The 27978-nt window shown below is 42.4% G+C and overlaps 1 protein-coding gene across 5 annotated transcripts; it reads left to right on the top strand.

Annotated features, from left to right (window-relative positions):
- The first annotated feature begins 22 nt into the window (after positions 1 to 22).
- cbarpb (CACN subunit beta associated regulatory protein b) lies at positions 23 to 26730 on the top strand. 5 transcript variants are annotated; one of them, XM_089001377.1, is made up of 11 exons: positions 46 to 146; positions 2245 to 2302; positions 6032 to 6104; positions 10283 to 10431; positions 15742 to 15800; positions 16205 to 16367; positions 17873 to 18044; positions 18400 to 18558; positions 18649 to 18886; positions 21665 to 21845; positions 22160 to 26730. In XM_089001377.1, the coding sequence occupies exons 3-11, from the start codon at positions 6057 to 6059 to the stop codon at positions 23619 to 23621; spliced, it is 2631 nt and encodes an 876-aa protein (XP_088857503.1). In that variant the 5' UTR covers positions 46 to 146; positions 2245 to 2302; positions 6032 to 6056; the 3' UTR covers positions 23622 to 26730. The 5 variants fall into 5 exon arrangements, with proteins under 5 accessions (XP_088857502.1, XP_088857503.1, XP_088857505.1 ...); XM_089001379.1 differs by having other exon boundaries at positions 15739 to 15800; positions 18400 to 18543; XM_089001374.1 differs by having other exon boundaries at positions 15739 to 15800.
- Positions 26731 to 27978: the final 1248 nt, after the last annotated feature.

The raw sequence follows: 27978 nt of genomic DNA, 5'->3' as shown, positions 1-27978 counted from the left end.
ACTGGCCGGTGGGTGTGTCTTAGATGCAGGGGCTTCCATTCATAATACCTTTAAGCCGCATGAAAAATTTCCACATTCAAAGTGTCATCGCAGACTTTTCCGTGGTTTCCCCCTTCGCCGCTGGCCGGACCACGCAGGTATAGCAGGTGAGTGCAAATTGTGTTTCTTTGTGAAGCGTGATGTGGATAAATGCCTTCGATGCCGATTCAGCCGACTATCCCCATCGCTGCATTCATCGTGCATTGAAACCACGCCGTTTCATCGATTAAGACAATTTTGCCGGCATCCTGTCCTCTTGGAACTTACTAGCACTTTGAATGTAAACTGTAATAAGCAGGAAAATCGATTACTATTGACGAAATATGACTTTGCCGTACTGATTTTAGTGTGACTGTAGAAAACAGCGAATAGAGTCGTACTGTGTGCAGTGACAAATGATTTACAGTTTTGGTATAATATAAGCAATACTTATAATCTACACTATATAACAGCGTTTATATGAGTATTTTTTGTTAAATGTTAATGTTCATATTGCATGTGACATGCAATTTATTAGACACAGGCTGGTCGTCTGAGGTCTCCCTTTATATATATATATATATATATATATATATATATATATATATATATATATATATATATATATATATATATATAAAGTCAAAATCTGCTTTATTGTCTAATATGCATGACATACATCACAGATGAAATTACTGTCCTCTCGGACCCAGCGTGCAAGGCACTTATAGTGAATTCACAAACATAATAAACTTGAAAACGCCAATTAGCCGGGAGAGAGAGGGGAGCCGCTGCGTGTTCACGCGCCGCCATGCAGTGGATCAAAGACATCATGGTGGAATGTGCACGTCTACTATACAAGCGAAATGTTGAAAGCAAACACAAAGCTGTAGCATCCATCATCAATCGATGTGTTTTAGTTGAAATGATGACCTGCCTGCAAACAAAGCAACAATAACAATCATCATCATGAACGTCATCATAACTTGATCTAACATATCTTTCATGAAACCCAACGGATCTAAAATAGAAAGAAATACAAACTACATGGTCATTTTGCTGTTGTTTCGGCGCTCTGTGTTATTTACAAGACACTTATTCCAATATTTTCTTTGCAGATTTTTTGTATTCGATTGAAGGTGGGGAGAGGTAATACAGTATTTGTATAAACGTGTTAGAGGCAGGTCGAGCCCATCATTTTCACACACATGCTCTTTCTGATGACATTAAACAATATTGTCAATCGCTAACCATCAAAACGGAACTAAATCTTTAAACGAAATGAATAGTATCATTATGACATAAATAGTTCAAATGGGAAGAACTAAAATAATGTGAATCCACCACATGGTAGTGTAAACCTAAACATTGAGGCTGCATGCAAACATGATGATTTGACAAATCAGTTAATATATTGATTATTTTCATGATTAATTGATGAATCAAGAGCATGCACAAAACTGGGTTAGATGGAGGACACTGATTCGCTGTGGCGACCCCTGAAGGGAAAACCCGAAAGGAAAAGAAGTCCTTTTATTGACAAATATGAGGAAATTGATGAACTTGACCCTCGACTAGTGGTTGATTAATCAATCAATCTTTGTACTTCTAGTGACATAAACAAACGTAATTTTAACACTGTGGTGAAATCAACCACACATCTCCACACGTCTATATGCATCAGCAGGCCCTCCTGTTTTAATGATGAACAGGGCTCAAATCTTTGAAAGTTTTATCTCTTAATTTCATAAATATGAACTGAGACAAGCTTTTTAAAATCCGTTATGTAAAATCAATTATTTTGGATCCTATGAGAACTGTGACAGATGCGCTAAACACATTACACCCTTCTGCCAGACACACTTTTCTCAAACATACATTCACGTGGAATTCACTTGAGTCTTCCTGATGCCTACGAGGCGCATTTCCTTACGTAAGGTCTAACTTGACATTTAAGCTCTTGGTGTGCCACTCTGTTTTGCACTCAGGCGTACCGCCGCGCTACCCTGTTGCTTTGAGGCCACTGGGCCGCTGCTGAAGGATGATGATGAGGTTGGGAGGCGTTCATTTTGCTTGCATTGAGGCGGATTCCCTCAAGCCACACACTCACACACACACACGCACACACGCACATCCAGAGCCGCCGCTTCTGATGCTCTTCCTGCTTCTGCGCACTGCTCTCCATCAGGGATAAGACAGACTTTGAGCATAGGGTTGTATTTACAGGCTCTGTTGCTGAAATTGCTGCATTGAGTGGCGGGCATGTTGCTTCTTCCATGCTGTGGTGAGTATCCAGGTTGTGTGCGTGTATGTCTGTGTATGTATGTGTGTGAGTGGGCGTTTGGTACTGCAGTAGGTGGAATAATGGATATGATCTGAAAGAGGCAAAACACAGCGAGCAGCGGTGGACCTCCGGTGGACCTCCGCTTCTGATTAGTAGCAAGGGATGGTGTTTCGGTGATGGGGAGGTAATTAGACGTTCTACCAAGTACGTTGTGGTGGAGGGTTGGCAGATGATTTACACAACACAGATGATTTGCTTTTCCATTTGGCTGATGATTAAGCGCATGCATGAGCAGCACGTGAGGGGCACACTTGTCTATGCTCACAGTTGGGATTTTGGAAAGAGTTGCCAACACAAGCATCTATAGTCTTTCTTGAATATGTTTGTGATGAAAAATAGCTTTATAGCAGCACTGCAAGGCAACCAAATACATTTTCCTCACGGAGGAAAAAGTGTGATTTTAGTCAGGCACAGTGTGTGTGATTTTAAAAGTTTTTTTTTTTTTTTTTTTTTTTTTTTTTTTTTTTTTTTCGGAACAACCAAAGGGCTCCTCATCCCTGTACGGACAGACAGAGCTCAAATTTAAATCAGAACAGTGACCCCCAAACTGTGCTTTGGCACATTAGCGTGCCATGAGAATTCATCCAATTCCACATCATTGGTCTGAAAATTATTGTTTACTTGCAAAAAAGAATTGATCTTGATTCATCTATGTCCGTCACATACACTGACAGGTGGAACAATGAAAGGTACAGTTAAGGTACAATCAAGCTGTGAGTGCAGCTGCTGTCATACATGCGGTAGAATAATCGGTCGATGGTTATTAAACAGGCTCAGATTTCACTTTGTGTAAATTGAGACAAGATCATTATGATTTCAGTATATATACTGTTCCCTTGGTGATATTTTCCCTTGTGCGATGAGTTTTCTAAAACATAAATGATGAGTTTCTAAAATGCCAGATTGCATTTGGGTAAATTGGCAGCCAAACTGCACACTTAGCATCCATTTTTATTAAGGCCCAGACTTGAAAGCATTCGCTGTGATGAGCTGACATACAAAGCGTTCCAAATTAAATAACACATTTAATTGCACTCTTCTGTCTATTTTCAAGCGATGCAGATTTTTACTGAGTGGCCTAACTCCTGCCAAATCGATAAGACTGATGAAGAAGATGCTTTGGGTGGTAGTCTTTGATCACTACCTTCAACAGGAAGTTTCGAAGAGCCAAAAAAATATGTGCTTACTTTACTGAAGCACTTTAGGCCTACGTTATCACCTATATATACCATATACACTGAGAATAGAAAATGTTTTCAGATTGGTTAATAACTTTGTATATAGGGTTATAAGAATGTGAAAAACTCAAAGATGGCATCCATGTAGCTGCACGATGTGTAGCTCTAGAGATATGAGCCGTGATCATATGGACACGGTTGGCACGAGAGGGTACAAAAACAAACTTTTTTCAAAAATGAATTTATCTGTGTTCATATGAACACCGGTAGACGTAAATGGGCTAACCTAAAGCAAAACGACCTAATGATACCGCTAATAAATAGCACATATGCACACAACACTGTGTAGATAATATGGTTTTCGATGACTGTCCATCCTTTTTCTATTGACTAATAAAGGAAACAATCTCAGCACTTGGGAAATTTTGATTTGAAATCGGGCTGAACAATTAACCAAATTCCAATCAACCCTGCAATGTATTTTAATGTATTAGCTCATGTATTTTGTTTTTCTACTTTCATTCCTTTCATCACTTTGCTGCTGTGAAATGTAAATTTCTCCACTGTGAGACTAATAAAGGCATATCCAATCCAATCCATCCAATGTTGGAAAATGCAATTTTAATAATTGCAAAGACTGCAAATTGACCCCCCATTTTGTCAATAATTTTATTTTTTTAATGCCGGTAACTGAAGTATACTTTCTAAATGTATTTTCATAGTGTCCCGGAAAGTTCAGTGCTGAAAAGCAAACACACCAAATGTTGATAGTACATATTGTTGTTTTGTAAAAGATGAACAATTGCAGTGTGAATGTCACAGATTTGTTTTGCATTATTTTGCTCATCTGACTTACGTTTGACTGATTGTCTTACAGTGCAATTGGTTTGGAAGCATTTTGGATTGGATTTGCCTTTATTAGTCTCGCAGTGGAGAAATTTACATTTCACAGCAGCAGTTATGAAAGAAATGAAAGTAGAAAAGCAAAACATAGGAGCTGGATTGGGACGTTGTCATTGTGATTGCTTCACTCATTCACTGCCAGAGTACAAAATGTGTCCACTCCAGTGCCAGGGTTTTTGTAATTTTTACTCAAATTCCAGGACCCACGGTCTATTGCTTTCAACATTTAGCTTGTAGTCGACGTGCACATTCCACCATGATGTCCCTAATCCACTGGTGGAAAGACGCTTTGATCTCTCCTCTTTCATCTAGAACTGCTTCATGTAACAAAGAGGGTACAGAAAGTGCTTAAGAATGAATGACTGTCTGTGTCTTTGTGTTGTCATATTGTATTTGTGTTGTCATATTATTTGTTATTTCGTTTTTTTGGTTCTGTTGACTTCAAGACGGCGCCGCAAGAGTGGCTGCCTTTCCAGCAGTTCATGAATTTTGTTTTTCTACTTTCATTCCTTTCATTACTTTGCTGCTGTGAAATGTAAATTTCTCCACTTCTTCTTTTCCTTTCGGCTTTTCCCTTCAAGGGGTCGCCACAGCGAATCAGTAACCTCCATCTTCAGAGGTATGATACGCATGTTTGTTTTGGCCCAGCTTTTACGTCGGATGCCCTTCCTGACACAACCCTCTGTATTTATCCGGGCTTGGGACCGGCACAAGAAGACTTATGTCCCTTTGTGGCTACAGAACAAGCAACACGCTCAGTAAAAGGCTCCCAAACACAAAATGGTCATGAGCTCCACTGCGAGACTAAAAAAGGCAAATCCAATCCAATATTGAGTTTTTTAGGACGACATAAATATTCTATGCTGCGTAAGAAAACTTAAACTCTCTTCCTTAATTAGACAAAAAGAGTTAATTCCCAAGTTATATGAGGTGCAAGTGGGGGTGGCTGCACAAAAGGCAAATGCTGCCCCCTCGCGGGAGGGAAAAACATTGCCAGAAGCCTGACCAGCGCTTTATCGGCAAAGAAAAAACTAAACCCGAACAAATTTGGGAATGGCGCTCCCCGTCATATTTTCAATTCCCGAATGAATTCCGGAATGGCAGTGAATGAGTTAAAAGACCACAAGTGAAAGTATTCAGTAAGTTTAAGTACTGTAGTAAAATGAACGTACGTAACATGCTTATTGCAACACATCTATAGGGAAGGTCAATAAGACCAGGATGAAAAAAACGGCATTGCCTGAAAGCGCTTACTGAAGTCGTCCGCTCTGATTACTGTGATGCACTGAGTGGAGTTATAGTCCTCAGTTCACTTCTTCCACTTCCACTCCGATCGTCAACAGCGCCTCTCAGCATTCATGTGCAATCGCAATGTGTGTAACTGTCATCTCCCGTTAGAATCCGGTTTGCTTACTTGATTTAATGCAAGCAAAGGATTGTGGGTATTGAGTGGAGTTAAAAAGCAGCAGCCTGTCGATTGTGCTTTGACATCTGTGACTTGATGAGCAGGTCCCGAAACAGTCATTTCCTGTGTGTGTGTGCGTGCGTGTGTGTGTGTGTGTGTGTGTGTGTGTGTGTTGTCTCTCAGGGGGACTCCTTAGTTGCCTTGGACCATGAGCTATGAGTCTACCGTCTGGAATATCGCACCAGAAAACGGCACTGTAAGTCAAACTATCTGTGGTTGTACATTTGGTCATCCACTGCACTCGTTTAATAAACAACTTCCTGATCTGGATCCGGCATTAGTAAATAAGTGATCCGATTCCCAAGTGTAATTTCCCCTCACAAAGAAACAATCTGATGATGTGCTCTGGCTGTCAGTCTATCTACTGTACAGTATTGATGTATTTGTCTGAGAGGGTCCAATATGGCCCCCCATGAGTCGTCACCTTACCGTGGTGGAGGGGTTTGTGTGTCCCAATGATCCTAGGAGCTAGGTTGTCTGGGGCTTCATGCCCCTGGTAGGGTCACCCATGGCAAACAGGTCCTGGGTGAGGGACCAGACAAAGTACGACTCAGAAGACCCCATATGATGAAAAAGAGAAATGGATTCAGTTTTCCCTTGCCCGGACGTGGGTCACCGGGGCCTCTCTCTGGAGCCAGGCCTGGAGATGGGGCTCGTTGGCGAGCGCCTGGTGGCCGGGCCTACACCCATGGGGCCCGGTCGGGCTCAGCCCGAAGAGGAAACGTGGGTCCCCCTTCTCAAGGGCTCACCACCCATGGGAGGGGCCAGAGGGGTCGGGTGCAATGTGAGCTGGGCAGCAGCCAAAGGCGGGGACCCTGGCGGTCCGACCCTCGACTGCAGAAGCTAGCTCTGGGGATGTGGAATGTCACCTCTCTTACAGGGAAGGAGCCTGAGCTGGTGCACGAGGTTGAAAAGTTCCGACTAGACATAGTTGGGCTTGCCTCCACACACAGCCTGGGTTCCGGTACCAGCCCTCTCGAGAGGGGTTGGACTCTCTTCCACTCTGGAGTTGCCCACGGTGAGAGGCGTAGAGCAGGTGTCGGCATACTTATTGCCCCCCGACTCGCCGCCTGTACATTGGGATTCACCCCAGTAGATGAAAGGGTTGCTTCCCTCCGCCTTCAGGTGGGGGGACGGGTTCTGACTGTTGTCTGTGCATATGCACCAAACAGCAGTTCAGTGTACCCATCCTTTTTGGAGACCTTAGGGGGTGTGCTGGAGAGCGCTCCCCCTGGGGACTCCCTTGTTCTGCTGGGCGATTTCAATGCTCATGTGGGCAATGACAGTGCGACCTGGAAGGGCGTGATTGGGAGGAATGGCCCCCCCAATCAGAACAGGAGTGGTGTCTTGTTATTAGACTTCTGTGCTCAACACGGATTGTCTATAACAAACACTTTATTCAAACATAAGGGTATCCATATGTGCACGTGGCACCAGGACACCCTTGGTCGCAGTTCGATGATTGACTTTATAGTTTTATCATCGGATTTGCGGCCTCATGTTTTGGACACTCGAGTGAAGAGAGGGGCGGAGCTGTCAACTGATCACCACCTGGTGGTGAGTAGGCTCCGTTGGTGGGGGAAGATGCCAGTCCGACCTGGAAGACCCAAACGTGTTGTGAGGGTTTGTTGGGAACGTCTGGCAGAATCCCCTGTCAGAAGGAGTTTCAACTCCCTTCTCCGGCAGAACTACACACATGTCCCGGGGGAGGTGGGGGACATTGAGTCCGAATGGACCATGTTCCGTACCTCCCTTGCTGAGGCGGCAAATCAGAGTTGCGGCCGTAAGGTGGTTGCTGCCTGTCGTGGAGGCAATCCCCGTACTCGCTGGTGGACACCAGTAGTAAGGGATACCGTAAAGCTGAAGAAGGAGTCCTACCGGGCTTATATAGCCTGTGGGACTCCTGAGACAGCTGACACGTATCGACTAGCCAAGCGGAATGCAGCCTCGGTGGTCGCCGAGGCAAAAACACGGGCATGGGAAGAGTTCGGTGAGGCCATGGAAGCCGACTTCCGGACCGCTTCGAGGAAATTCTGGTCCACCATCCGGCGTCTCAGGAGGGGAAAGCAGTGCACCACTAACACTGTGTACAGTGAGGGTGGGGCGCTGCTGACTTCGACTCGAGACGTCGTGAACCGGTGGGCAGAGTACTTCAAAGACCTCCTCAACTCCACCAACACGCCTTCCTTGGAGGAAGCAGTGTCTGGGGACTCCGAGGTGGGCCCTCCGATCCTTGTGACTGAAGTCACCGAGGTGGTTAAAAAGCTCCTCGGTGGCAAGGCCCCGGGGGTGGATGAGATCCGACCGGAGTTCCTAAAGGCTCTGGATGTTGTGGGGCTGTCCTGGCTGACACGCCTCTGCAACATTGCGTGGTCATCGGGGAGAGTGCCTCTGGATTGGCAGACCGGGGTGGTGGTCCCCCTTTTTAAAAAGGGGGACCGGAGGGTGTGTTCCAACTACAGAGGGATCACACTCCTCAGCCTCCCTGGAAAGGTCTATTCAGGGGTCCTAGAGGGGCGGGTCCGTCGGAAAGTCGAGCCTCAGATTGAGGAGGAACAGTGTGGTTTTCGTCCCAGCCGCGGAACAGTGGACCAGCTCTACACCCTTAGCAGGGTCCTCGAGGGCGCATGGGAATTCACCCAACCACTCTACATGTGTTTTGTGGACTTGGAGAAAGCGTTTGACCGTGTCCCTCGTGGAGTTCTGTGGAGGGTACTTCGGGAGTATGGGGTACAGGAGCGGCTGATACGGGCCGTTCGGTCCCTATATGACCGATGTCAGAGTCTGGTTCGCATTGCCGGCAGTAAGTCGGAATCATTTCCAGTGAGGGTTGGGCTCCGCCAAGGCTGCCCTTTGTCACCGATTCTGTTCATAACCTTTATGGACAGAATTTCTAGGCGCAGCCGAAGCGTTGAAGGTTTCCGTTTTGGTAGCCTCAGTATAGCATCTCTGCCCCGGGGACGACCCAGAACACGCTGGAGAGACTATGTCTCCCAGCTGGCATGGGAACGCCTCGGGATCCGCCAGGACGAGCTGGAAGAAGTGGCTGGGGAGAGGGAAGTCTGGGCTTCCCTACTGAAGCTGCTGCCCCCGCGACCCGACCCCGGATAAGCGGCAGAAGATGGATGGATGGATGGATGGGTCCAATATGGAATCTTTGGTCCTGTTTGGCCACTATCATCCAATTTGTGGTGGTCCAATAATAATAATAATAATAATAATACATTTAATTTCTAAGCGCCTTTCAAAACTCTCAAGGACACTTTACAGTCACAGGACTTTTTTTTTGTGTGAGTGAGCTGCGGTCTCTGAACTTCATTAAAAAAATACCAGACAAATTCAGATTATACAGAATATGCATCCCAAAAATTAGCAACTAAAATTGCTAATTTTAATTAATTAATTAAAACTGTTTTAATTAAAACTGCTTACACTGGGTGTAATACTGTCTCTCTTGCAGTGTGAGTAGGCCTCGTCTGTAATGTTTTGCGCATTTGGAATGCCATGCAGTTGTACCTCAATAATAAGTGTTGAATTGAATTTAATACAAAAATGTTATTCATTCATTCATTCATTCATTCATTCATTCATTCATCATTTATTCAGTTATTATTTTGTATTTATTTTTTGCAATAATGTTGGCTTCTTGTTCACAATTCAAAATTCTTGTTAAAATAATACAGTATTTTCTCATTTTTGCTGTTTGGTTAAAACAATACTTTAAGTCATTCACTGCCAGATGACCTGCAAAAATGTATCCGCGCCAGTGCTAGGGTTTTGGTCATTTTCACTCAAATTGCCCGACCCACAGAATAATCAGTTTTAGGACTACATAAACATCCAATGTAGCATAAGAAACCTTAGATGCTCTTCTTTCACCAGGCAAAATAAGTTTATTTCAAGCTTACTTGGTTGTGCAACGAGGGCCAGCTGCACAAAAGGTAAATGCTGCCCCCTCGTGGGAGGGAAAAACATTACCAGAGGTCTGACTGAAGCTTTAATATCCCCCTCCGCAAGCAACCCCGAACACATTCGGGAATAGGGCTTTACATCATGCTTTTCAATGGCAGTGAATGAGTTAAGGATGTCTCTTTTTGGGGGGGATTTTTTTACATTTATTATAAGAACCCATGATTAATTTCAACAATACACCAAAAAAGTATATGTTCTGTCTATGTTGTGTTTTCTACTTTCATTCCTTTCATCACTTTGCTGCTGTGAAATGTAAATTTCTCCACTGAGAGACTAATAAAGGCAAATCCAATACAATCACAACCCATGTGTATAAAACATGAATACAATTGGGTATGGGGCTAGTCACAGCCAGGCCATTAAGCTACCGTTAATATTGCACTCTGTCTAATAATATTTCAGGACGTATCGCTTGAGACGAAGGAACAGCAAGATGGCTTTGTGCTTCTGCTGGTGATCCTGTCCATCTTCCTGGCGGGGACGTTGATCTTTGTCTCCATTCTTCTCATCACCTGCCGCCGTTGCTGCCGAGGAGGTCACTGCTGTGAAAGGTATGAAAATGAAAGATCCTATTTGAAGGCTGATTTAGGGCCATTGCTTCTCATTGGAAGAATTGTAAGAAATTTCAGATATTACTCGTGCAGATTGGGGAAATGTGGTACATTGTTGTCTATTTTGATAAATAATATATCAAATTTATCTGCAGTACAGTGGAAACTCATTTTCAAATCCCCTTGATGGCTGATTCTCAAAGTGCTACTAGTGGCTTCCTGTAGTGGTATCTGAAGGAATCACATAATTAAATATGAACAAAACAAAATCAGAACACATAATGACGCATTTACAGCTATGCATACAAGTTTAAAATAGTTTTGACAATCCCATATCAGGCCTTTCCTTTTCAAGCATGGTGCATTTCAAAGTACAGTTCGGTGATACTTCACTTGTATGTCCAATAAGTGTGCACTTTCATTCATCAATCTTTTTCGCATTATTGGTTTTCTTATCTAATGATTATGTTTGAAACATCGAAGCGCAGTATGAATGTTTGAACAGCACAAAATAATGTCACTGCCGCTTTCAATAATAAATAGTCTGAACATGATCCTGATTTTGTAGCCAATAACCGAGAAAAAGAAAAAGAAACTTGGTAATCAGTACCCCTTATTGGAGTATGCTCATTTGACAAACTTAGACCTACTCTATGATTGTACAAAATATTTTCATGGCATGATGAAGGTGGTACTTGACTGGCCGAATATTTTATGAGGTGATATTTGTGGAAGATATTTGAGAAACACTGCTCTAGAACTTGAATCGTACCTCTACTTGGTTTTCACTCAGCTTAAAATCTTCCGTGCCGAACTCAACTGCCTGCCAGTGTTTGTCAACTACTCATTTCCTGGAATCAAACACCCACATAGAACATCCCATGTACATGCACACCTTTATTGCGTATCTCCTGTTGAGGAAGCATCACCAGAGAAGGTCATTGGAAGCAGTTCAAAAGTTTTGTATTTATTTATTGGGAGTGACTTGTTCAATAAGCCAAGATGAGGCTAAAGAAACACCCTAAAATTCAAGAGCAAACTTGTAATATGAAAACAGCGGCTTATGCTTCTCCAAACAATAATTTCTTCCTCAGCCATCACTTTCAAGCACCATCAAGAGTGTTCAGTGAAGGAAAAAGTGATCTTAAATATTCATTTATCAATGTCATTAGGCAATTCACATTGCCTGAGGTGCGCAACAAATGCCCATTTAATCAATGCATTTAATTTATGTTCCCTTATTCAAAAACAGGACATTCTTTCAATGAGACAAATTTTAATATGATACATTTACTGTCATGGTCAGTAAGATGTCAGAAAAGTGGCAACAAAAAAAAACGTTAAGTAAGATGTCAGAAAGGTGGCAACAAAAAAAAAAACGTTATTAATCTTGAAAAACAAAACCTTCACATTCTGCTTTGATTTGAAATTTTAGATTGTTGACAGGCTGAAATTCCACAAAATGTTGAGAAATTAAGTTATCAGTGTACCACTATGTTGCTTTCTCTATGTTAGACTCCTGTTATTCTCTGTAAAAGAATACAAACATCTACAGTAAAGTCTCGTTATATCGATATTCAAGGGAGTCCGAAAAAATATCGATATAACCGGGACTATCGATATATCCGACCCTGTTTGCATGTAATTTTCTCCGTGCGTGCATAGAAATAGTGTCGATATAACCGGGACTATCGATATATCCGATATCGATATAACGAGACTTTACTGTATTTATATATATTTGGTGCCTGGAACACATCTGTTGTGTTTGTATTATTTCCAATGGGTAATATTGATTTAGTTTCTGAACAAGTCCGTTTTTGTCAGATTTAACCGTGAAAAATGAGCTCCCGCCATACATTTCAAATCCTCCAAGAATGGCCAAAAATAAACAAGTATCAGGTTATAAAATGGTTAAAAGAACAAAAAAAGAGAAATAATCCCTTATCTTGTGAGTGTACGTGTGCTAGTGTGGCCCCTTCAAAGGACAACCGACGCCTCCGACAAGCGTATTTTATAAAGATTCCACCGCATGTAGTTATATTTTACGTTTTAAGACTCGCGCTGAATATTCAGGAAGTCTTGTTTTTGAGTTGACGATACCTACCGTGACGTCATGTCTGGAACGTCCCTGACTGAGAAAGCGACACACAATGCATTTTGGGTACTTTGTTTGGTCTGCAAACTTCGTGTTGATGACGAAATTAGAAGGAAAACACTTAAATAATGCGATGGTGAATCGTTGTGTCATAGTGGTATCTGAAGGAATCACAAAATTAAATATGAACAAAACAAAATCAGAACACATAATGACGCATTTACAGCTATGCATACAAGTTTAAAATAGTTTTAACAATCCCATATCACGCCTTTCCTTTTCAAGCATGGTGCTTCAAAATGACATGGAATGACTTCTTTAATTGATTGCAAACATTTATGCTTTCGTCTTCAGAACTATTTGAATCATATTCATAACTGGATGAGTAACAAGAAAGCATCTTCTCCGAATCTGAAGCCACTGTTTTGATTCTCGAGCAAGGCAAGACGTCTTGGCGTGACGTCACGAACAAGGTGGCGGGACCTTCTGAAACTGAAACTTTCTGAGGTCATTTTGAAATAGTTTTGGGACACTTTAAGTCATTTTTGTTGGTGTTTTTCATTTGACTAAAATATCAGCCTCCGTGTTTTGGGTATTTTAGATGCTATAAAACGTTTTTCTGATGTCAGTTATGAAACAAAAAAAATGGTGTCGGTTGTCCTTTAAGGACCAAGCAAGAGAGAGAGAGAGAGACAGAGTGCGGAAATGTAGTCGTGCAAGGTGTGAAGGAAGCCCCTGGGGGGAGGTGCACCTCACGCCCACAGAGAAACGTCAGTCTATCCGATTCATTATTTCTCTTGTTGCTAAGCACAACCGCCATGGGTTACAATGGGGGATACGGTTACAATTTCAAATCAATCTTCTCAATGAATCCACTCTGGGAGAATCCTAAATGTAAAGCATCATCTTGTGCTCTGCTATGGTAAAGTCATTGTTCAGGGGTCATTTTTAACGGACTTTCTGCTGGTTTCTGATTGTACAAAATGTCCTGACAGTTGGGGGTTACACAGGAGTACCACACCGATATACAAATGCTGATGCATCCTAGAATGACCCATGCTAGTGCGTAGTTTTAGCGATGTTTCCACATAGCATTTTCTTTTTGTCTCAATCAACACTATCTGGTGAATTGTTGGAGGAACCACCACCATTCCAACATGTTTAGCTAATCAAATGATACAAACTATATCATCTATAAGGTTGATTTGAATAACATCCTACACTTCCTGCAACCAATTCAGAAGTGCTCTTTGTGAGATCACCCCAAAAGTAGACAATACAGCTGTTTTTGCAAGATATTTAAAATTGGAAAGGATTTTTTTAAATATTCACAGCAACACACATGATCGCCCGTACTTCACAAATATGAGAGCAGCAGATATAAAACAAAGCCGCCAAAAGGCAAAGATGCTGTAGCGGTTGAAAAAAATCGCACAATCAGTCAGACTCGTACAAATGATGAACGTAATGAGATTTCATCGCAGCCATCGGCGGTGATTAATCTACACCCAACCCCCACCTCTCTCTGCTTGCACACATCCACGCTGACATAAAAACTGTGGGAGCCACACCGGAAATGAAAGACAAGAGGAAACTGAGATCTGGGATGGCGCATGTACTTTAGCCGCATGCATGAAGCTTATCGCTCTGCGCCACGATTTCAGATGGAGGGAAGTGACTGGACAGGATTTCATTCCTTGTAAAGTAAATGGCACATTTGGGCTTTCACTCGGATGAAGCAAGGAAAGCTAATATATTTAACCCCACACTGTGTGTGACTAATGGCTGTTGTTTTTAGGATGTCACACTAGCATTTGGATTTTTACTTGCACTTTGTCCATTATTTTTTATTTTTGGGATTTTTTTATGAAATCACATGAACCCATGACGGTTTTATATCCTGTGATGTTATGGTGGGATTAAAGCAGAACCTTGAAAGTTAAGTGTGTTATTAACTCAATCACTGCCAGACATGTGCAAAAATATGTCCACTCCAGTGCCAGGGGTTTTGTCATTTTCACTCAAATTCCAGGACCTCTGAATATTGAGTTTTAGGACTACATAAACATTTAATGCAGTGGAAGAAAGCTTATAGACTGTCTTCTTTCATCTGAAAAAAAAAAACCTAAATTATATGGGTCTGGAGTAATGAGATACAGGTGGGGGCAGCTGTACAAAAGGCAAATTCTGCCCGCTCGTGGAAGGGAAAAACATTGCCTGAGGTGGTCATGCCTCAGATCTTGGCACCCAGCGGCCATCAAGAAAAAACAAAACCTGAATAACTTCGGAAATGGTGCTCCACGTCATATTTTCAATTCTCAAATAAATTCGGGAACGGCACTGAATGGGTTAATGTAAAGAATGATAAAAAACAACAACAAAAAAGAAACAAAAAAGCAATAACAAGCAGTTTGAGGACTGTTGATCAGACATAAAAAAACATATCCGTATTATAAAAAAATATATATAAATGACCTAGATACATTGTTGTAAACATTTTTCCCACGTTTAATATGCCCAGTATATTTTTCCCCACACAGTGCAAAAATACATATATGATAAGATGTGCAATAATTAATAGAACTGACACTGCATTGCTTTCTGTTATGAAACTTGCTATGATGCTGTTGCATAGATAGTTTGCTTCCAGATGTCATTCATCATCCAGTCGCTGTATATCTTTCCCATTACATCTCATTGTGTTCTGCTGTGGTACAGTCATTGTTCAGGACAAATTTTTTGTAACTGACTTTCTGCAGGTTTCTGATTGTCCAAAATATCCTCACGGTTGGGAGTTACACAGGTGTACAACACCAATATACAGTACAGATAAAGCCATACTTGAACGCTACACAGGTTGTGCATTAATGTCTAGAGACTTTGGAAAAATATAAGCTAATAAAGAACTAGTAGCTGACTTGCACGATTCAGCCCTTCTTTGCCTTGTAGCTATTTTTCAAACAAGCTACCGAAGCATTAGCTGCTGAATTTGTCCATCTTGCTTGATGTGAAAATGAGATAGACCAGCTTAATGCATTTCAATGTTGTTGATGTGTGTGTGTGTGTGTGTGTGTGTGTGTGTGTGTGTGTGTGTGTGTGTGTGTGTGCGTGTGCGTGTGCGTGTGCGTGTGCGTGTGTGTGTGTGTGTGTGTGTGTGTGTGTGTGTGTGTGTGTGTGTGTGTGTGTGTGTGTGTGTTCGTGTGCCGCAGTAGCAGCGATGATGCTGAGAAAACCAACGCTACATACACGGAGGAGTCTCAGCCCACCCATGGTGAGCGTGGGTGTTGTGTGGGTGGGGAGTTGGGCAGTGGGGGTGTACGGTGATTGAGGGAAGAGAGATGCAAGAAGGATGCTAGGCACAGTGACGCTTTTATCATGTCAGCACAATGTTTATTACATTTTTTTAAACTGCAATTTTTCAAACGACTTGCTGAAAGCATTCACACAGTGCCTACGTCACATTCTGATACGCAGTGGACCAGTGAATGCACTCTCTCTACAGATAATGATTCAATAAAACGCAGCATGAAACTGTTTTTCCTCTAACATTTTTATGTAAGAGTTTCAGCAACTAGCAGCCAATATATCAGAAAGCTCATTTCTGTAAAAAATGATCCAACAACTGCAGCCAGGTTGGCATAATTGCAACATTTAATCCTTTTTGTCTCCTGGTAGAAATCACTATCAAAGTGGATGAGTCTGACTGTTTGTCAATGGCCAGCTCTCACGATCAGGACACAGAGCGCTTCCTCTCCACGGGAACCACAGGCCGTCGGGTTTCCTTCAACGAGGCAGCGCTCTTCGATCACGGCAAGAAGGCTCAGGAGAAGGGTCGCAGGTTGGAGAAAAATGCATGCCAGAATTGTCCATGTTACGCCACATTCATCTCTCGATCCATTTTGTTTCGGACTATGGGCGAGAGGCAGGGGACACCCTGGACTGTTGCCATTAGTCAAACAGTCACAGGACACACATCGACAAACACTAAAAACTATTCACTGCCACATTCACATTAATGGAATATTTTGAGTCTTTGATTGAATGAACAGACAATACAATATAATATACTGTATATTGATTTATATAGCGCTTTAACAACAGCTGAAGCTGTTACAAAGCGCTTCACATGGACAACACAGGAAATGAAGCAGTCACAAAGATAGTAGAAAGCCCCAGGGAGTAAAAGTAAGATCAAGTCCGAATCATGCAGTATCAATTTCCAAAGAGTACAAGTGAGTTTTGAGGCGGTTTTAAAGATGGGTCGTGAGGGGGCTTGCCAACTGTTCAGTGGCAGGTCATTCCAGAGAGTGCGACCAATAATGGAATAAGCTCGATCCCTTCTGAGCCTCCGATTATTTTTTGGCACATCTAATAATATCTGGTCAGCAGACCTGAGGCGCCGGGAAGGTGTGTAGAGGTTGATGAGCTCGCAGAGGTAAGGATAAGCGAGGCCATTTAAAGATTTTAAGACAAATAATAAGATCTTTAAAATAACTCTTTGATGTATAGGGAGCCAGTGAAAGAATGCCAGAATACGAGTCGTGTGCTCCCTCTTTCTTACGAGTACCAGTCAAGAGGCGAGCAGCAGCATTCTGGACGAAATGGAGACATTTCAAGACGTGACAAAGGCATGACTTACTGCTTCAAGGTGCTCATGAGAAAGGAGAGGTTTTATTTTAGCCAGCTGCCGAAGCGGAAAGAAACTGGATTTAATAACTGCACCAATTTGTTGGTGAAGTTTGTTGACTTCAGATAAGGAGCCAGGTGGCCCAAGTCTGCAGGATGAGATGTACATGGGCCACTTGGACTAAACAGCATCACGACATGCATAGCTTTGCTTTGGAATGTTGGCAGAAGCGCAAAAAATCACATAGAGAACAAACTCTACAACCCAAAAATATTTTGACAATGGGGAAGAGACACTAACTACTAAATGCTGCATGCATACTGATATGAAATGTCAAGACTCAGAGACTTTGTAGTGATAGACCAAGAAATATACAATTTAGTTTCTTAGAATAACTTTGACCATCTTTTAGCTGTGATTCAGTAGACTCCCGTGATTGCTTGAAAGGGGCACTGGATCCTCACCTATCCTAGCTAATAATATCTGAGAATCTAGTCCACTGTAGAGTGCAAATAAGTGATATAGGATCAGTTATGGATTTTGAATATTGTAGTATCGTGTCATGTCAATTATTTTGATACCCCTTCACGTCTTGTGAAATCACAAAGAAATGTGCACCATATCAGCATATATGAGCTGAGCAATACGAGTTGGTAGAAATGGGCTTCTGCTCGACCCCTATGTGTGGTCATTTTCCCCCCAACTTTCAATTTAAGATACACTCTGACCGAGGGAGACTTTCACCACCTTAAGAACGCGCGGCTAACCCACCTCCACATTCCGCCCCCGGCGCTCAAGATAGTCACCATCCATGAGTGCGACTCAGCGGAGAACACCATCGCCATGACAACGCACCCTGTCGCCAAGTCGGCGCTCTCCATCTTCCAGGTGACAGCCGCATCCAGTTACTCTAGCCCTGTTACATTATTGCTCATGACATCCTCCAATGTTGCATATCAGTCACTTAAATCAGGACAAGAACGAAACAAATTGGCAATTGGAACCATAGAGACAAGATTTATTGTTTTTTGGCAATGTGTATTGATTTGATATTTTGTTCCTCATGTTCAGTCATTTGAACTTTCCGTCTGGAGGGTTGACAAGCCTGGATTTGATACTCATCTGTAGATGGTGTTGGGGGAAAATATCGCAATGAAGCTTTGTTGTAGCCAGCCCGGTTTGATTCTTCTTTTCGTAACATAATCGAATGAAAAAGACTAACAGCGTCTTTTAACTCCATCAGCCCATGCTGTGTCCCCTGCCACAAACTGCACTGACCAGCTTGAGCCCCAATTCCAGCTCTGCTCTCCCTGGGGACACCCTCAACTCAACCGGGGTGGAGGCCACTTTTAATGCAAATACGGCTGCTAACACAAATGGAGGGTCTGTAAGTTACCCCCAGGTACTTTGCACCGCAGCTATCTGCAAGGTGTATAAATTAGAGACTTGGTGGATTGCCAGAGACCACCATCGCTGCTTTCTGTCTGTTCAGACGGAGATGTTAGGAGTCGTATCCCGAGGCCGAGGCGGAAGCGTCAGCACAGGAGGAAGGACCGTCCTCGTCGGCACTGTCCCTCCACTTACTAGTGTTGCAGGAGGCCAAGGTCCAGTCCAGCAGTTCTTCACTAAGCTACGGCGCCACGCTAGCCTGGAGGGGGCCAGTCCCTATTTCAAAATTAAGAAATGGAAGCTCGACAGCAGCCAGAGGGCTTCAAGTCTGGACATGAGAGGTAAGAAACATTCCATCTTGTGAAGCGGATTCCTGTAAAAATCTTTTTTATGGTTATTGGAAAAAGTGCAAATGGTTCAGTCCTCAACGTTCTTCGTAATTATTTGTGGAAACTCTTTTAGAAATCCCTGGCAAGTTAAAACATGAAGCTTTCTTAGAGATGACAGACACATGCAAATCTTGTGTACAGCAGTCATTTTACGATTTATCACATGACCCCAGTTTCACAATTCAGATTATGTGACAACCAAAAACCATCAGGAAGTTTTCTTTTATCCGAGATCAGCCAAGCATCACATTTGTCATCGACAAAATTTATTTCCATAACTCGAGTAATCCCTCATTTATTGCGGGGGTTACGTTCCAAAAAGAACCAGTGATAAGTGAAATACAGTAAAGTCTCGTTATATCGATACGCAAGGGAATCCGAAAAAATATCGATATAACCGGGACTATCGATATATCCGATCCTGTGGGGGGGTGCGTAAATGCGGCATCTTTGTTATGGCATGTAATTTCATCATTGGTTCATGGATTGCGTATCTAACATGTTTTTTGTACAGTAGTGAAGTGAAAAATAAAGTTGTGCATAAAATAAAAACGTCTTTACACTTTTTAATGACTATTTCCTTTCAAAAATGCAACCAACCAATGCTAAATCGTCAAGTTCTATTCACACGAAGCCACGAACGCCAGCATGTACAATCATATGAAAAACAGTGATTGTTGCAAACAATAAAGATATCTGGATGCAACACAATTAAATACTGTACATGGATGAAAAACCAAAACTGCAACGTTTACATAACTTACGTGACGTTCGAGAGTGGCTGAATAGAATCCCGGCGCGCAGCTGTGACGTTACAACAGCTTTTTGACTGACTCAAGAAACACAAAAAGTGATGTTGGTTGCCCTTTAATGCACAGTATGGAATGTACAGTCATTTTCAAAATCATGACGCTTCAGCAGACAAAACAACAAACATTGTTGCAAAAAACGCTTGCATTCATGTAACAGTACATGTACATAACACTGCAATTAGTATGTATGTAAGCTATTTAAAAAAAGTCATCAATCTTCTTCTGCTTCCCATTTTTATATTTTAATATGAACACTTCCATCTTGTTTAACGTTTCTAAAAAACCGGATGCATTTTCTACGGATTCAAAGAAAGATCGCGTGTCCGCAACCCCTTGCAACGCTTTTGTCGAAGTTGCAAAAGGTGTGCATTCAGTCGCTTCTTCTTCATCGTCATCAGCATCATCATCATCACGGGAATCTACTGTGGCATACTTGGCTTTGACCTCCGCTGCGATATCCGCATCTGATGAGCTTGGGAATGTCGCAATGTCTTTGTCGACTGCGACATACGATGCAATGTCGGCGACTTTTAGCTTTTCAGCCAACACTGCAAGAGGAATGTTGTCGTCATCCTCTTCGTTAGCTGCAGATGTTTCCTCACTGCACCCTGGATTTTCAAATTTGCAGTGACGGAAGCAGTTCTTGATGGTGTTTTCGGACACCGTGCTCCACGCTTTGGAAATTGCTCTGATGGCATCCAAAACAGTCCATTGTTGAAGACACACGAGTAGCCGTCTGATACACACGAGCTGCCGTCTGAAAATGGCGTCTGCTCGGGAGAGCTGCTCACGTAACAAGACACGTGACCAAGTTGACCAATGGCGCGACGGATATATCGATGTAAACAACAAAAATGGCCGGCGGGGGATGAAAAGGAGCACCGTAATAACCGGATTATCGTAACAACCGGGTATCGTACTAAACGGTACTAATTATACATAAAAAGACTAGAAATGTGCAAGGGAAATGAAAATAATATCGTAATAAACGGTACTATCGTTATAACCGATATCGATATAACGAGACTTTACTGTATATGAATGCAATCATGTTGATTGTTTACAATTATTTGAATACAGTACAATATGTAGTGAATGAAACCAAAGGTTAAATATTTTTCAGGTTTAAGAATTTAAAAAATGCAAACCCTAATTGTTTCTTGTCAACAATTGACAGTTTTTAGAAATATTATGTTTTGTCGACGTTATGGGTTCTATGATTTTGAAACTTTGCCAAATTGTGCAACGATAAGGCACAGAGACTGTTGACATTGGTCAGGATGCAGAACTCAATGCACTATTAAAAATGAATGAATGAATGAATGAATAAAAAGACAGGGTATTCTCCTAATTTAACGTCCACCATACAAAGAGACATAATAATAATAAAAACATGTACTCTGATTTTGATCACACAACTCCAGCACAGCACTGTTGATTGTCTTCTGAAATTCATTTTTTATTTTGTTTGGTCTCAACACCATGCCAAGGTGTTTGGCTTTGCGGCATTGGTGTCAGGCAAAAATACATCAGGGTGGCGTGGTAATAAACTGTGAGTGGCCTTCTGGCTGCTCTGACTGTTTGGATATGCACAAACACACAATGGACAGATGGCCTGGTGACTCAAAGTTGTTGTTTCAAGTCAATTGAAGCCCTCATGTTAACCCTCCCTGCCATCACACACACACACACACACACACACACACACACACACACACACACACACACACACACCTATCTACTGCTGGATCAGTTTTTCTTTCATACCAAGACTCCAAAGATGATCCCAAAATCCTCTTGAGACGGCTTAACAGCTGATGGTAGATTTAATCAAAATTAGTTAGCATTTCCCATCCTACTCTGACCAAACATTCAAAACTTGTTCTCCTACTCTTTTCCTGTGTTTTCCGTGTGTCAGGGTCACCAAAGAGAAGGCAGTTCCAGCGTCAACGGGCCGCCAGCGAGAGCATGGACCAGGACGACAATGACACACATCATATTGACCTTATCCAGTATATTGCCCGCACCCAGGACATCGCCTATGGTCCAAGCCGGCCTGTGCTCTCCCCTCCATCCGCACCACCCCCTTCCCTCGGCAGGTATCTTTAATTCCCTTGCCATTCATCCTGTCCACTGCTTTGCTTTGCACTCATCTCGTCAAAGATGCTAAGCGACGATTATGACTCCGTTCCAGTTCTTCTTCAGGGTTCCATACATTTGGACAAGTCACTAGATACTTTGATACTCAGCGAAGATAAGTGTTAGGACATGCCACGGCAGCCATTGCAAGTCATATCAATCATTCCGTGCTCTGTGAAAACAGCCGCGTCACCGGTGAAAGTGATATTCGATCATGTTCTGACATTGTCATTTTGTGTATTTCTTTTTCCTCTTCACCTGCGTGCAACCACAGGGTAGAGGTAGAGGTGATAGTGGAGCCCACCTGCAGCTATTCCGGACCGGGGGTAATTGGCCTGTCCCCCGATCCTCAAGATGAAGGGCTTTCCCTGGCAACACGGGACGGCTCTGAACCGCTATTACTCCAGGATCCCCAGACACTTTACAGAGACATTTGGACCTTACGTGCATCACTGGAACAATATGCTGCTTCTGACCAAAGCAGCAATAACGATCGAAACTCTGTCTGCAGCGATGCTGACAGCATTTGTACAGAAAAAGAAAGAGAAGAACTCCCCAGTTGCTCATCCCAAGATGTGGGAGATGAAACAGAAGGTGCTGAGGATGACAAGGAGTTTTGGGTGTACATGGATGAGACACTGGGGCCAAAGGATGTGAGAAAACAACAAAGTACTGAATCCGAGCGAGGCGGGAGTGATGGTGAAACGTCCACTCGTAAATTGCTGCAAATGGATAGTGGCTACGCATCCATCGAGGCCCCGTTTCGCGGTCCTGAAGACTTGCGAATGTTTGGAAGCAGTAGCCCGAATGAAAGAACAGCGCATGAAAAGAGGCACCACTTCACCAAGGCAGGGCGTTCTGGAACAATTGGTGAGAGCTTTGAGTCGCACCTCTATGAGGAGGGGCCAGACGAGCAATCGTTGGGCGCGACTGGAGAAGTTTCCATAGAAACCGGCATTGAACCACACAGCTGGTTTCCATACGGCCAGATGATTACCCCTCGGGAGGCTTCACAACCCCCCGCTCAACCCGCAACCGTTCATCGGAGAGACTACAGCATAGATGAGAAAACAGATGCGCTCTTTCATGAGTTTCTCCGTCATGACCCCCAATTTGACCAACAGGAGTTAGCGCTAAGGAAGCACCGGTCCCGAATCCACATTCGAAAGCAGTGGCAGCGGCACAAACAATGGAGCGATCCCGGTGTCAGACACTTCCATTCCTCTTTCGAAAGACAACGAACTCCTTTACGGAGGGGCGACAGTGTTAACTGCCCCATGGATACGAGCTACCCGAGCATGCTACCCCGCATTGTCAGCACACCCGACGAAGAGACAAGCGACAGCAGCACCCACGAAACTCCCAAAATAGAGATTACAACTCACGAGGTTGTGACGAAGGATAAAGGGCAAGATTCCACCGGACAGCCGACATCATCATCATCATCACATCTTCTTCAATCATTCATCTCCAAGAAAGACGAAGGGCAGAGTGAACATCCGGAGATTCAAGACGACAGCAAACCGCCCTTTGAACCTTTGGACGAGCGGTCGCCCCTTCAACCACCCGACTCCTCGGGCTATGGACCACAGACCATCACGGCAGAGCTCACGGACAAATTGACCGCTAATCTAGACGAGAGGCTATATACGAGTCTTCGAAGGACCAAGGACACACCGACCGACTGTTTGACAGTGACGGCTACCCATGCTTCTCCAGACCACAGTCCGGTGTAGCTCCGTTCCTCATTACGGTTGACACCATAGCTGCTTATTCACACTCACGGCTCTGTTTTGATGATTCACAATGAATTTAAAAGAAGATAAAGGAACCAGCCAGGCGGTACAGTACCATTTGGTTTGCTTTGGTAACGTTTGGCATCATACCAAACCTAACCAAACTGTATCGCTGGTGGTCATTTCAGGGTCACATTTTTGTCATTTTCTAGGGCATTGGTGAAATGAATTGTAGAGTCGAAGGTAATGACATAGTTGAACATTAATTTTTGTTTTCTGCTCCTGTCTTATCGTAATTAATGTTAATTTATGAAATGGTGTAGCCGGTCCGCATGCGGCAAGTAAAGTGGTCCAGGTGTAGACTAATCCTACAACAAAATACTATTATAATATATTTTAGCATTGCAATTACTTGCTTTGTTTTATTTTCTAAACCTACACTATGTGTTGCTTTTTGAAAACCCAAATATAGAGTATGCGCTAAAACGCGCCGGGAGATTCTGGATAAGCTAATTTTTCGGATCGCTGGTTTGCCTAATCATCATTTTAGACTGACATTCTTTGACTTTGTTTGTACTCAACCGGTATCAGTTGTAGTCGAAAACACTAGCTGCTAGTATTTCTTCGATTAAAGCTCCCGTGAAAACATTGCATCCGTTTCCATACACTGTGTTCAAATAGTTTGGGTTCTACTTTTAGCGATTTTCTCTCTAGGATCACCTTCAGTGTCGTTATTCATGTGTAGCTAAATATATTTTTGTACGTGCTTAAAGTGTGAACGTGCTAGACACGCCAATGCATTTTCTAAGCAACACAGGACTATGGAGAACACTTTAGGTCCGGTCCTGGTATTGTAGAGTTTAGCAGTTTTGGGTTAGAGGTGAGCTAAAAGGCTGGCTCTTTGCAAATGTTTGTGTTTTTGTTGGATTTCTATGAAAGGCATGACTTCTTGTGCATGAGGCTCAACGGAAAGGACTTTGTTTGCCTTGCATCTGACGTTTTTGTTTCGTTGTCCGTGTATCTTCATCTTCTACGAGAATCAACCGAAGAGGAGATGCCTGCTAACTCACAATGCACCCAATCATTTTCTGGCTCTTTCATCTTTTTGCTTGAGTGTAAGCCCGTTTTGATGATAGAGCATTATTCCCTGGGGCTCCCTTCCTCATGCGCAGCGAGGGGAGTCTCTGCAGCGGTGTGGTATTGAATATAAATCATCACAGCAGAGGGGAAACCCTCATTTTTAGTCTCCTTCTTCGTGAGCCCATTGCATCGCGGTACCTCTGCAATTAACGTTTTAGGGATGAAGAAATCAAGACTCAGCATATTGGTACTAGAATTTATAATAGCATTTTGGTTTTGCATATGTTAATAAATCATTTTGTGTTCACAAAAACAGATAATTTGTAACTGGCAGTGATTTTTTTAAACTGAAATATGTTTTGCTGAAAGTATAATGAGTCCTTGCTTTGCGATTGTCTGATGGCATTTAAATTTCCTGTCACCCAAAGACAAATGGGTTAGACTCCAGAATGTCTACGACCCAAAAACGTGATCCGCAGAGAGTTGCAAATGTTGAGCCACTTAGTCAATATTTTTCCAGCACACTACAGTACACAATACTGTTTATTCAAGTTGAACATTGTCCATTGTGTGACAATTGGACAGCCAAAAATAAAAAAAAAAGTTGACACTGTACATTTTTAGTTCACAAGGCAGCGCCGATGATTTACAACTGTACTTAGCCTTATGCTTCAGACTTTGTTGAGTAGAACAGGAAGTGCAATGGTACAGTGTTAACGTTATAATTTTTTTTGCAACAAATGAGTACCGGTAGTCATGTCGAGCATTGTTTACAGTTTAAGTGGCAGACGATTGCGCCGTAAATTTGATGTCGGATTTGTTTTTATTTTTTTAAGGCTCCCAGTTCAGCTCCAGCAGGCGTTTCATATTTTGCGTTACGCTTCAATGTATGTAATGGCTTTCGGTGTGGTCAAGGATACACACAAGCGCTGATTCAATCTGTTCACATCTTTATAATCAACAGAACGGCAAAAAATATGACATGTTAACACCAGAGTAGGTGATGGCTGCAATTCGCACCCATTCATACTGACTGCCCGCAACTAATCGTCCCCTACCTGGCTCGACCTCTCTCCCTGACATCATCCACCAACTCGATTGGCCCCCACCCTCACACACAAGTTCTTTAACTGACTATCTTTTTATGAAGGCAATAAAGCCTTTCAAGAGTAATAACATTTTCAAACTAATTTTATTCTCAGTAAATTGGTGTCCATGTCCCGACTTCTCCGATATGAAACATTTGGAGGCGATCATGATATTCAATAATCTCCTGAAAACGTTGGGCTGAGTGCACACCGCATGAACATATGATTTGGAGCATATATTATTTCTTTTTAACTAGTTTGATGCAATTTCAGTTTTTGGCTCACATTTCCCATTCCAGGGAAATGATTTCTGAGAATACAACATAAGCGGTTCAGAAAATTGATTGATTGAATGGACATAGTTTCGTTTACATAATGCATATTAAAAGAAATAGTATATGAGGGCCAGATTGAAAACAAGCATCCATCTATGTATGTTGAATTTACTTATCCTCAGTCGGGTTGACTTAGAGCAGGCGTCGTCAACGCACGGCTCCGGAGCCGCATGTGGCTCTTTCACCCCCCTGCTGCGGCTCCCTGCGGCTTTAGAAAATAAATAATGAGTATTTAATTCAATGTATATTATTTTAGTTCGTTCGTTTTTAAAATGTAATTCTAAATTTGAAGATTGTGGTGATTATAAATAATACAAAATAAAACGTATTAATTTTTTTTGTCGCTCATAATGTACGTCACAACCATCGAAAGTGGCCGTATATCCGGTGACAACCGCCAAATTGCGCACGATTTCTTGAATTTTTCGACCCCCAGGTCGGCCAACTATGGATAAATCTAAGAAAAGAAAAGTGTCTGAAGAAAACAGAACGTTTAATGATACGTGGGCAGATTCGTTCGCCTTAAAAACAGACATCGCCCACGCCTGACAGACGACAGCTTACAGTCCTGTTTGAAGATGAAGGGAACGTCATACAGCCCTGATGTGCAGAGGCTGTGCGCTGAGGTGCAGGAGCAGAAATCACATTAACCAGGTGATAAATATTGTATTTGCCATTTTGCAAATATTCTTTTTTTTTCTCAAATAGACATTGAGTATTATATTTGAAAGTAATGTTCAACCCAACGTCTTTTTTTCGGGGTTTAAAATGTTTTTGTTGCGAGCAGAAATGTAATTTCGCTTCTCTGTAACAGTTCATTGATTCATAAATGCAACACACTATAGTTTGTTTATGCATATATAAAGGTAAAAAACGATGATGAAAAGATGCAGTGTTGTCTTCATTTTAAATGTCAAAAGGATTTTGTGACTCCCAGTGTTTTCTTTGCTGTGGGAATGGGTCCAAATGGCTCTTTGAGTCGTAAAGGTTGCCAACCCCTGACTTAGAGTGAGGGGTTTGGTACATCTACAGTGGAGGCAGCCACTCACAAGGCACATACTGTATATACAAGTAATTAATCACATCAATGTCCATTTTTTAAACAAGCGTATGTTTTACCATGCTTGTGTCCAATAATACAGTGAGTGAGCCTTGCGTATGTGTTCAATAAAGAAATAGCACCTGTAATTTAAGACTGCGTCTTTTAATACAGTGTGCTGCATCATTGTGAAAATGTGATATTTGCTTAGTCTGTTTTAATAGTCTTTTGTGGTTGAAAGTATTTTAAACAGCTGTGCAAATGGGATTGGGATTGCGTAGTTGCCACTACCAGAAAATCCCCAAAGAGAGGAAAAAATATATTTACCTCATTTAATGATATGATAAAAAAAACTTTATTAGTCTTACAATGGAGAAATTCCCAATCCAAAGCATCAAAGTTATGAGTTTCGATTATTATTCTCACTACTATGAAAAAGACTCTGAGTTTTGCAACTTCATTGGAAAGTGCACATAAATCTTTCAACGTCAACTACTGGCTCGGCATGCACATTACAGTGTTTTTCCAAAAATGTTTTTGTTGCAGATTTACATACAAGTTTTTTTTATGAACCCAAATTAAAACTACAATAGGAAAAACAGTGACTCATCTGCGTAAAGCGTAACACAACCCCGCTGCGAGAACGTACAAACAAGCCAAACCAATCAGTTGACATCCTTAGGAAAGGAAAGGAAACAAATGAGCCTCGTTTCTCTTTCTCTCTATCGCTCTCTACCCCCGCCATCCCCCTCTCTCTCTTTGATTGGGCTCTATGATGCTCCTTTTTCCAGGCAGCCCAGATTAGATCTCCCGCC

This window comes from Hippocampus bargibanti, linkage group LG07 (genome assembly GCF_051943395.1).
Source record: "Hippocampus bargibanti isolate YZ-2025 linkage group LG07, ASM5194339v1, whole genome shotgun sequence".
Lineage (NCBI taxonomy): Eukaryota > Metazoa > Chordata > Actinopteri > Syngnathiformes > Syngnathidae > Hippocampus > Hippocampus bargibanti.
Note: the sequence above shows the minus strand (reverse complement) of the source record. Positions and strands in the feature narration are given on the sequence as shown.